Below are 12,099 nucleotides of genomic sequence, written 5' to 3' on the forward strand. Positions count from 1 at the left end.
GAAACCTATAATAATAATAATAATAATAATAATAATTGATTGATTGATTGATTAATTGATTGAGTGATTGATTGATTCATGGACAGTGAGTATTAACATTTTTTAATAACTGTATCTATCTATTTTTTATGTTTTTGGGACATGTTATTTATGTTGTATAATCAATATGTTGTTCACACTAGTGGTGTACTGAAATGTCCTGGAAAAAACTCTTTCGTAATAACAACAACAACAACGACAACAACAACAATAATAATAATAATAATAATAATAATAATAATAATACATTTATTAATTAATGGGCAGCACAGTGGTGCAGTGAGTAACATTGCAACCTAATCCTTAATTAGCTTTTTGTGCTCTTGGAAAAATGTAAAAAAAAATAAATAAATAAATAAAAAATTACATTTTTGAAAATTGAACAGTATCTATTAAATTACTACAAGGTAATGAAATATCACTTCATTATTGAAAAGCCAGTCCTTTCAATAAGACATTACTCCACAAATTGTTTTATACATATAATATGTTGTTATATATATACAATATGTTTCCAGTGCCCAAATATTTTTTGTCCCTAATTCATACTTGTTTATTTCTGGGTATTTTTGGGCCAAATTTGTTCAGCCTGGTTCAGCTAAGGTTTGGGACAAATCTGGGTAATATAGAGGTTCAGATAAAAATTTTGAATTACGTGAATGCTTGAGAATGCAAATGCAATCAACTTGGATTCTACAAAAATAGTTAAACACATAGGATAGAGCAAGTAAAAAAAGGGATATCTGTCAAAAGAAAAAAGATACAGCTTATGTATTAATTAGCAGCAATGCCTTAATCGACCTTAATCACAGTTCCTTTAATGAACAGCTGTGGCAAAAATTTAATCTTTGCTGCCCCAGTATTTTTGGAAAGCATTGTGGTCCCGTATACCTGATTGCCATGAATACCCACAATTCCTGTATCTCCTATAAATCATGAACTTTCCTGTCATTGATGACATAGTTTAGGCCTTGGAAAATGCAGCCCAAGTGTTTGCCCATGTAGCATTATTACCCCATGTCACGGTGAGCAGAGCTAATCTACATGATGTGACACTAGGCACATGTTCTTCTTCATTACAAGTGGTCCAATCACCAGCGTATAGCCTACAGCACAGCACACGGCTATAACAGAGATGACAGCAACCATAAGTCAGCCTCTATCTTCACGTCCTGCCTGGCCTTTTAAAAGTCCTGCTAGACAGATTGAGGAGGAGCAACTGAGAGGAAGACAAATGCAGAACTAGAGATTAGCAGAGGAGTAGATGGAGGGACAGCAGCGTAGCCGCCTGGAATAACGGATGGAGGGAGTTGAATGGACTGATGGATAGATCAGCGAACGAGATGACAAAGACAGATGGGCTAGGAGGTGGTGCATGAAGAAAAGCTAAAGCAGAAGGGAGACAGCTGAATGCAGCACAGTGATTATCCATAATTGGGCTGATAAACAGACAAGCAGACAGGGGTAAGTCACAGAGAGTGAGCCCTGTGGGAGTGGATGGGCGTATCTGAATAGCATAAATACCTGACATGCTTTCAATTCAGACAGCTGTCTTAATGGAAACCAAAGCCTTTCATGTCATCTGAATAGGCGGTAGCTATGTGTGGGAATTTCCTTCTACCCTACAAGTGTTTATTTAAGGTCATTAGTATGAGGAAACAGTGTTCATGTGAACTTCATTCATTAATTACTGCGTCCTCATGTGATGAATTAGTGATAATGACACAGTGGTTATTGATCAGAATTCTCTATATTGTAAAACCTGTATGCTACATGTACCTGTAAGTAATTGAATTGTATTTGAGCAATTATAACTTCTTGATGGTATTCTGTGATATTCTGATTAAGTGCATTCTGTTGTCTGTGTTTTATATCCTCAGTTACCAATGCAACCCAGTTTGCTGGCATTATTCACTGGATCAGCCTGGTCATTCTCTCCATTTTCTTCACTGAGGTTTGTCTGTGTCTGTGTCTGTGTGTGTGTGTGTGTGTGTGTGTGTGCGTGCATGCATGTGCAGAAATGGCTTGCTGAATTGTTCAATTGAAATTGAGGCTTTTTACACTTCAGAGCCCCACAGACGGTTTTAAATGAATTCCTGCTAATTTGTAAGTGTATGTCATTGATGATTTATGAACAGAATTTTGCAATGAGATGAAAGAAAATCACATTATAAGTCAGAATTATGTTTTGCTGAGGCGTTAATATTCCTAGGACTCATTCAACACGTGCAAGCAGTGATGATTTGAATAACTTCTGCTGCGGACTAGCCTCTGCTGCAGCTCCTGTTCCTTTTTAATTTAGTATTATGCTATGCCATTAGAAATTCTTCCGCAAACTCCTTATCTAGCTCTTCTGCATTGACTGGGCTGGAAGCGTGCATTTGTCTGTCTCTTTTCTTTATGGATTCTCCTCTACATTGTGTGCATACTTTCTGCTTTAGACCAAGCACTTCTTTATAAGATGCATGTGAATGTGCTGCCTGCTCGAAATTTTGAACACTTTTCTTTCAGTGAATCTGTTACTGTTTGTTGTTTCTCTGTGACTTTTCCCTGTTTGCCTTCCTTCGTTCTCTCTCTCTGTCTCTCCCTCTCAGACTGTCTTCAGGATTGTGGTGCTGGGGATATGGGATTACATAGAGAACAAAGTTGAGGTAAGCTCCTCAGAGACCCATTAATATAGGGAAGGGAGACAGAGAGGAAGATATATAGAGAGAGGTAATGAGGGAGGAGACTTTCTCTCTTTCTGCTGCAGTGTCACGCTCTCAATGTCACAGCTGTGTTATATCAGCACCGCTGTGCGCCGTTTTCATGCAGGCTTCATACTGTTCACCAATCAGCTTCTCTTTCTGTTCCATGACAAATTGTGTAAGGTTGCCATATGGAGGAATATAAACTTCAGCATGTCTAACAGCATTACATAATTAAATGCCTTTTTTGCTCTTCACAATTACTTACAGTCTATAAAAAGCCAGTTGTTGTCCCATAGCTGTTAGATGCAATGTTATGCATCTTATCATCAGTATTAAACAGACAACAACAGAAAAGTGTTCACTCTTTCATCAGGGGAATCCCGAAGATGCCACAGCCATCCGTGGCTGGGAGTCTACAGAGCAAAACTGGCAGTGATCTCTGGGTGGGAGGGATGGCATTAGTCTCTCTCATCAATCAGAGCGACACTAGCCAATCGTTGGTGTGTGTAAGCTCATGTATGGTAGTTGGTAGTTGTTGTGTGGTAGGGGAGAGCTGGCTAGTGGGTGGGAAATGGCAGATGGCCAAATTAGGGAGAAAAAAAATTAATCATATGTTTCCATATAAACATGAAGCAAAACTTGTTGGCAAATCTAGGTTAGTTTTCAATGAGTTCACCAATATAATCAGATCTGTGCACCATCATATTTTAATCATTATCTTTGCTCTAAGACTTTGATCTGTCAACTATTTTTGCCTATAATGCGTCATTTAACACAATAACATACACAATCACTAAAACTTGTACATGACAAAATTACATAATAGTGCATTGTTTGTTGTTTACTACTCTTTGCAATTAAATTTTATATATTTAAGTTATGCAGCATGGTGGCATTGTGGGTAGTGTTGCTGGCTCACAGCACCAAGGTCTAGGGTTTGATCCAAAGCTTGGGTTACTATCTGTGTGAAGATTCACATGTGGCTACATGTGTTTCCTCCCAAAGATACGATAGTAGTTGAATTGGCAACCCAAAATTGCCCCAAGATGTTAATGAATGTGAATGAGACCCTGAGCATGCCATCCAGGGTGTATTCTGGATGCCCAACCCCTAGTGTGCCCAGGTAGGCTCCAGATCCACTGTTACCCTAACCAGGATAAAGCAGTTACTGAAGGTGAATGAGTGAATATTTAAGTTATTACCTGTGCCATGATTTTGAGTCTACAACGCAGACAGAAATATAACTTCCCTACTTGTTCAGGGTCAATAAATGGCATGTATGTGAATGTGCATTATTTCCTAATTCTTATTCTTATGAGAGAGATATAACATAGTCAATGAAATCATTATTATAGATGTGTGTGTGTGTGTGTGTGTGTTGGCTGTAGGTGTTTGATGGTGCTGTGATCGTGCTCTCTTTGGCCCCGATGGTTGCCTCCACTGTTGCTAATGGACCCAGCAGCCCCTGGGATGCCATTAGCCTCATCATCACCCTTCGCATATGGAGGGTCAAGAGAATTATTGATGGTAAGCAGAATCCCTGCACTGTGCTTGTCTTGCTTATTTGTTTGTTTCTTTGTTATTTTATTGCCTTGCTTTCTAGTTTTTGCTTCTTTCTCTTTCTGTTTTTTTCTTTTCCAAAAATCTGCTTTACAGTTATAATAGGAAATAGTAAAATGGATACCATTACATATGTTAATGTGATATTATCATGTTTGGGATAAAAATCTTTTCCAGGAAAGTACTAATCAAAAGAAATGATTCCCAAAATTAAGTGCTTATTGTGTCAGCTAGTCATTATAACTCTATTTACCCTTCAATCAATAGGTCCTTCTCGAGCAGCTCAGCCAGGATGCATTTGATTAAAATTCATGCTGACCTCTCCTGTCTATAGCGGTTAAGCGCCGCTCCTATTAATGCAGGCGTTTGCAGGGTCGATGAGTTTGGCAGGTCACATTTGTTCCCCTCCCACGACTCAATTTCTGATGTGCTCAGTCCAGGCTGTACAACACTGGAACAGGAAGCAAACTCCAACTTCCTGGCAAATTCCAGTTTTGCTTTGCACACAGACCTAGTCATTTTGGGATAAATTACATCATACCCCAGAAATAAATGATCTAGCTCCAAAAAAGTCTGCCTTTTTGCTTCACACTTTCTGCTGATGGTTAATTTACTTCCATGTACTGACTTATCCTATTTATTAGTGTATTAGTCTTCTGTATGGTGCTAAGAATTTTCATTGCTTGTTTATTTAACTTTAACAGGATTGTGGTTTTTCATTTAGGACATGTTTAAACGTGCTTTTTGTGCATTCACATAAATCCTGTACCCCGAAATCAGTGTGTGTTTCAGTCAGCAGTGTGTAAATCCTCATTTCTCTAAATGTGTCTTTTCCTGCTTAGTTTCACGTTTGATTAATTGGATCTGTTTGAGAGTGTGTAGTCAGCAGAAAGCATGTAAAAACAGATTAATACTGTCACCTCCTTCTTTACAAGAGCATGCAACTCTTGCAGTGTTTATTTTCAGGTAGTTGCCAACACACACACACACACACATAGTCTTGTTTTGCTTGTATTACCAATATTGTATTAAATAAGAGTATTTGTGGGTTATTTCTTTTCTTTTAACTTGTGTAGTGTAATCTAACTGTAGTGTAATAATGCTTACACCTAACACTACCTTCAACCTCAACACCCAAAAAGAAATAATTTTGCTCTTTTAGATTTTTTTATTTTGTCTTTACCCTATTTTCTTACTCTTCAGTTAGCAAATAAAAAAAGCACATTTGTTCACAAGGACCAGTCAGTTTTACCACAATGTTTAAATTTTTCATATATTTTTGTAACATCATTGGGACATCTGCTTAAATGTATGCATAAATACATACCCAAACAATGGCCACTGATCCTTATTTAATCAGCAGATAACAAACTATATTTTTAGATTACTTTTTTTTTATTTGCACCTTTTTTTGCCATTAGAAACCCATGTTTTCACACTCGTTTTCTCAAAAATATTTTGTAGAAAGAGGTGTTGAAAAGCTGCTGTTAGCCTTTAAAATGCATTAGTCTGAGCTTTGTGTGAGGTCTTCACTGTAACACCCTCCTGTGGCTCTCCTCTGATTTCACATGCGAATACTGAACGAGCCACAGGTGTAGAGTTAAAAATACACATGGAGAGAGTTCAGCTGAGAGTTCAGCTCCATGTCAGCTGACTGTCATCTGAAATTTAAGTGGAATGGAACGTTCTGTTAGGTGGAAGAGAAATACTCAACCAAAACTTGATATAATAGTCAGAAATCTGAAATGGTGTAAAAAAACAGAGTGATACTTTTGTCACAAACAGTACAGCTGTGTACCTCTTATGTTCCATTTTAGTGACAAATCATGAGAACAGCATTACCAGTAATACACTCTGGGGAAAAAAAGGTACTGTGTAAGTACAGTTTTGTTCACTGACATAGAAACAATGTGCATATACACTTAAAAGTACAACAGTGCTCCCTAATTATATACTTTAATGATGTTGCAATTGAAAAAACATACCCTTAAGGACACCACCTTAGTCACAAGTGTACCATTTTTTTCTCAGAATGTAGTAATGCAGATTTATCTTTGAGGAAATACAAAATGTGTTTGTGTGTGTGTGTGTATATATATATTTCTCTGCAGCCTAATGCTGAAAGTGACCACATGTAAACTACCATGAAATTCAGACAATACTCATACATAAATAAAGCACTCAGAAAAAGGGTTAGTAGGTTTTTATTGGTGAATTCTTTCTAAAAGGGTAAACATCTGGTAACCTAAGCATTCCTCCGGAGGGACAAACTGAAGGGTTCTAGATTTCTGAAAGGGTGCAATCATTTACAACACCAGAGTCACTAGAGGATAAGGCATATGATCTAGATAATGTATAAATCTAGCACCCTAAAACATCCTTCAGGACAGGTTGTTGCTCTGGTAGCCCCCTTAAAGGTTCTATGAATAACCCATTTTGAAAGTTAAAACCCTTAACCATACAAAGAAACCTTGAGGAACCCATTTTTCAGGAAGTGTACTGTACATACATAATATGCATATAATACATTCATTTATTCGTCTTCAGTAAACGCTTCATCCTGGTCAGGGTCACGGTGAATCCAGAGCCCATTCCAGTAACGCTGGGTGCAAGCCAAGGATACAGCTTGGATGGGACACCAGTTCATCGCAGGGAACCATGCACACACATTCACACACACATTCACACACACATTCACACACACATACACACACACACACACACAAACACACACACACACACACACACATATATATATATATATATATATATATATATATATATATATATATATATATACATATACATATATATATATATACACTCACGAACACTTTATTAGGAACACATGTACACCTATTCATTCATGCAATTACCTAATCAGCCAATCATGTGGAAGCAGTACAATGAGAAAATCATGTAGATATGGGCCAGCAGCTTTGGGTAATATGCACATCAACCATCAGAATGGGGAAAAATGTGATCTCAGTGATTTTGACTGTGGCATGATTGTTGGTGCCAGATAGGCTGGTTTGAGTATTTCTATAACTGCTGATCTCCTTTTCACACAGAGCAGTCTCTAGAGTTTACTCAGAGTTGTGCAATAAAGAAAAACAGTGAGCAGCAGTTCTGCAGTCAGAAATGCCTTGCTGATGAGAAAGTTCAACGGAGAATGGCCAGACTGGTTCGAGCTGACAGAAAGGCTACAGTAACTCAGATACCCACTCTGTACAATTGTGTTGAGCAGAAAAGCATCTCAGAATGCACAACACATCGAACCTTGAGGCGGATGGGCTACAACAGCAGACGATCATGTCAGGTTCCACTTCTGTCAGCCTAGAACAGAAGGCTGAGGCTGCAGTGGGCACAGGCTCACCAAAATTGGACAGTTTAAGACTGGCAAAACATAGCCTGGTCTGATTAATCTTGATATCTGCTGAGGCACACAGATTAGGGTCAGAAATTGGTGCCAGCAGCATGAATTAGTGGACATCACCTGCCTTGTGTCAACAGTCCAGGCTGGTGGAGGTGGTGTAATGGTGTTCTTGGCACACTTCGGATGAGTTTATAATAAACAAACTATTAAACCAATTTTAGAACCAAAGTATAGAAATTTTGTGTAGTGTTGTGATGTAAATTTTAAGCTGTAACAAAAAAATTTGAGAGTGATGACACTGACGAGATCTGCAGGAGTGCATAACTTGTGTTATATATAAATTGTGTTGTGATGTGTTATACTTGCGTGCTGTATAGTTTATACCAGTTGTACCCTTTACAATGACGCAGTACAGCTGACAGAACACAGTCAGGTTGGTTCTGTAGGAGATGCTTGTAGCATTCAGGACATGCACAGTCACTGTAGGCTCAGCATTATGGTTCTAATGTTTAGTCTAATTGAGATGCAGAGTTACATGATGGTGCTCAGCTGGTACAGTCACATTTAGGAGCAGCGGGAATGAGTCTGGCATGAACTCTAATAGCGTCCATGCGGCAGAGAGCAGACACAGTGTGAGTCTGTCCATAGCCACTGTCTTTTTGTATTGTGCTCTGCTTATTGGGTGTAAATGCTCCTCTCTGGATAAAAAGAGCAGTCTAAAGTGTCATGGCATCCAGTTAAAAGTTGCTTCTCAGTGGACAGTGTAAGCCACAGCACCAGGGCCTGTAATTGACTTGTTATCAGAGACGTATATCAGACGTGACATATAACAAATAGCCTTTCCTGTTCTGCTCTTTTCCTGTGTCTCTGTGGCTATAGCGTACGTGCTGCAGGTGAAGGTGGAGATGGAGATGGAGCTTCAGCAGTATGAGAAGGCTAAAGCTGTGCGGGAGGAGCAGCTAGAGAGGCTCACGCAGATCTGTCAAGAGCAGGCGGTGAGACACACACATCTCTTTTACCTCTTCTCTCTCATTTTACCATTTAAGACATACATCACGGTCCTGGCAATGCATTGTGCATATTTGTGTTTTATTTTATCCAGCACACCTGATTCAACATCTCAGGTAGTTCTCTTCAAGAACTGAGTTAGATGTGTTAGAACAGGCAAAATACAGAAAAAAAAATTATAAAATAAAAACAGATGTAGTCCCCAGGACTAAGAACCAATGCACTACATGTCATTAAACATCATAAAAATACATCATGGTCTGTACACCAACAGAGGGCAGCAGTGCCACATAGAACCTAACAGCACACCACTGTTACACAGGAAGGGCTCTCCTCTCTCTCTCTCTCTCTCTCTCTCTCTCTTATGGTTTGTTGTTATTTAGCTGCTGTAGTTTCTTTAGATTTCTGTATTTTCATAATATAGAAATTCACAAACATACATTATATCTATAATGATTTGTTTGCTTGTTTTATGTCACTTTTATTCCTTCTTAGAAATGCTATAACTTGTCTATGAACTCCAAAAAAATTCAAGGAGCTCAGTGACAGGTTATAGCATTTCATGTTTTATGACGACACACTCTTATTTCACATGAAAATCTGACATGCTGGCAACAATTGATAAAAGTTCATCCTCAATGCTTACTAAGCAGATTTAAAAAAAAAAAAAAAAAAAAACATCACATACACAAAGAGGTTGAAGATAGTTATAAAAGAAAATGATGGTCATGCAAGATATTAAAGAACATTAATGTCACATTCAGAAAGGGAAATGCAACCTGTGCAACCTGTGAATCTGTGAAACATAAAACGGACATAACACATTAATGTCTTGTTGCTATAAATTAAATTTCTTTGCCTTCTTCGTTTTGTCCTGAGGGCAATCTTTTGCACTCAGCCGTATGTTACATGACTGAGGCAATTGTGCTGAGCTCTCCAGTCAGATAAGAGCTAAAGTCCCATCTATTTCAGCAAGTCTTATCTAACCAATCAATAGTGAAAGCACTCATACATCATAGGAATGTGTTGCTTTATGCTGGGAGAAGAAGACAAATTAGATAATGAGAGCAACGTCCAAACGCAGGCTCTGTAGGGAACTGACTTGACGCTTGTCAATATCAGCATGCGGGTCAGGAGTAAACGTCATTAGAGCATTGATTATGTACAGTGAGTGTTGCTTGATAGTTTAATAAGTTCACCTTGGTTGATCTCTAGCAGTGTTACAATAAAAGAAATACACAGTGTGCATTTGTGACAATGTAATTAAACCCTGACAGGAAACGGTGAACTGATAGCAGTTATAGGTCCAGGGCCGGCTGGGCCAGCAGGGCTAAGCCCTCCCTTTCTTTTAAGGAAAAAAAAAGTGCAATTTTTTGCCATGCACATTGTCTTGTGCTGTTAACAAATGACTTAAAGTGGATTATTTTGTAGGTTTGCTGAACAATAGCATCACCAACAGTTGTAAGTAGAGATTGGTATCTCTACCCTACCCATACCCATGATTGGTATCTGGCCAATATCAGCAAAAATAGTGGATCAGATAACACAGAAAAAGAATGAATTTGAACTGATCGTGTAACAAATGGAAAAGACTGGAATTGGATTTGGAAAAGATTTTTTTGGAACTGGAAATATTTACATATAAAGAGACTTGCTTTTTTTGTTAGGATTAATTTTAATGATCTATATAAAATATATTATATTTGCAATGTAAGTGATTTTTTGTGTGAAAGCTGTGGTTTTGTGTCATGTTTTAGTTATGTATTTTTATGTAAATCACATTTTAGTTATGTATTTTTACTTGTATTTTTTTAAGATGCTTAAGTGCATCATTTTAAAACTTGTTTAAAACTTTTTTTGAAATATTGTCTGATAATTAAGGTTTCAGTATCAGTATCAGAAAAGAAAAAGTGGTATTGTCATAAGTAAAATGGTATGATGTGATTTCTTTCTATCCCAGACTGTAGATTCACACAACGTATCATTGATTGTCAAATGAAGTAATTAAACCTGGTGAAATGCCTCCTAGATTTTGTGTGTATTTGGGCTAATTTCTTTAAGCCCTCTTCACTGACACTACAATGGCTTCATTACAGTAATACAGAGTTGCTGATAAGTAATACAGTTTATTATCCCTCTCATTCAATATTGTCACCAACCATCACTGTATAGATCCATAGTTTCTGTCTTGTGAAATGCCTCTTTCTGTTTCTCCTTGTCAGTTTGAGATCAGGCAGTTGCGGGCTCACCTGGCTCAGCAGGATCTGGATCTGGTTGCAGAGCGTGAGGCTGCTATGCAGATCCACCACGTGTGGGGAAAGCAGAGCAGCAGCTTTCAGGAGGTGGACGGACTCGGACCCACAGCCTCCGACACTGAGGGCAGAGGCAAAAGGAGAGAGCCAGGAGCTCCTACAGGTAGGAAAGTCCTCCTGAGAGTCCTCTTTGTGTCCAATCACACTAGCACGGCTGCAGGTTAGAGTCTTGTCTTTTGGCGGGTTTTAGGCCCACAATTAAAAATAAGAACTGGTCCAAACAGGAATCAACAGAACTTGGTGTTCTGTTTTTTATTCATTATTGACAAAATGGTCACCAAATCCAGTGTGATGTCCAACATTTAAAAAAAAATGCTTTGGATCTGATAAATGTCTTTGTCTGACTGTACATTTGATTAACCAGCTTATACTAGCTGAAGGCTAGTTAATGAAAATGATTACATTTGAAAGAAAAAAATGAAATTAAAATGATGCTAATATTGTAAGGCCATTATATACTCAGTATAACATTACACTATTAACCACCCCAGAAATATAATGGCTATTTACAGTGGGCTGCAGAAATATTGGCACCCTTGGTAAAGTGCTTATATAGCTTATAACAACTTCTAATCTTTTGTCTATGTTGTTTTTAAAGGTGTTATACAAATTAAATTAAATTGAATTGAACTTAAATTGAAATAACTTTATAACAAATTATTTTTTTAATTTTTAACAAAACCATTTGTCACAATTATGGGCACTCCGAGAAATTTTTATGAACAAAATGTAACTGAAGCATGTTCCCATTTATGTTTTACTTTGTGAAGTTCAACTGAGTGTTAAGCAACTCTTAAGCAGTCATCCATGACTTACTGTTTCATTCATTCATTCATTCATCTTCAGTAAGCACTTTATCCTGATCAGGGTCGCAGTGGATCTAGAGCTGAACGCTAGGCATGAGGCAGGAGAATTCACCCCAGATGGAAGCCAGTCCATCACAGTGCACCATGCACACACACATTCGCACACTCATTCACACCTAGGTGCAATTTTAGAATAGCCAATCTGCCTACCTGCATGTTTTTGAACAGCTGAAAAAAAACAGAGAACCTGGAAGAAACCCACATGAACATGGGGAGAATGTGCAGTACAACATTTCCTGTTGCACCAC

At 38.0% G+C, this 12,099-nt stretch overlaps 1 protein-coding gene across 3 annotated transcripts in view; it reads left to right on the forward strand.

The window, feature by feature from the left end:
* Window positions 1-12,099, forward strand: part of tmem266 (transmembrane protein 266) — a 51,930-nt gene that overhangs the window by 34,654 nt on the left and 5,177 nt on the right. For 2 of the 3 annotated variants that reach the window (XM_026918648.3, XM_026918649.3), the window contains 5 exons: window positions 1,920-1,993; window positions 2,634-2,690; window positions 4,118-4,256; window positions 8,545-8,660; window positions 10,896-11,088. In XM_026918648.3, coding sequence (XP_026774449.1) covers window positions 1,920-1,993; window positions 2,634-2,690; window positions 4,118-4,256; window positions 8,545-8,660; window positions 10,896-11,088 — 579 coding nt within the window. The remainder of the gene's footprint in view (window positions 1-1,919; window positions 1,994-2,633; window positions 2,691-4,117; window positions 4,257-8,544; window positions 8,661-10,895; window positions 11,089-12,099) is intronic. The other variant, XM_034307203.2, reaches the window with a different exon arrangement.

Source organism: Pangasianodon hypophthalmus, chromosome 9, assembly GCF_027358585.1.
Source record: "Pangasianodon hypophthalmus isolate fPanHyp1 chromosome 9, fPanHyp1.pri, whole genome shotgun sequence".
NCBI lineage: Eukaryota > Metazoa > Chordata > Actinopteri > Siluriformes > Pangasiidae > Pangasianodon > Pangasianodon hypophthalmus.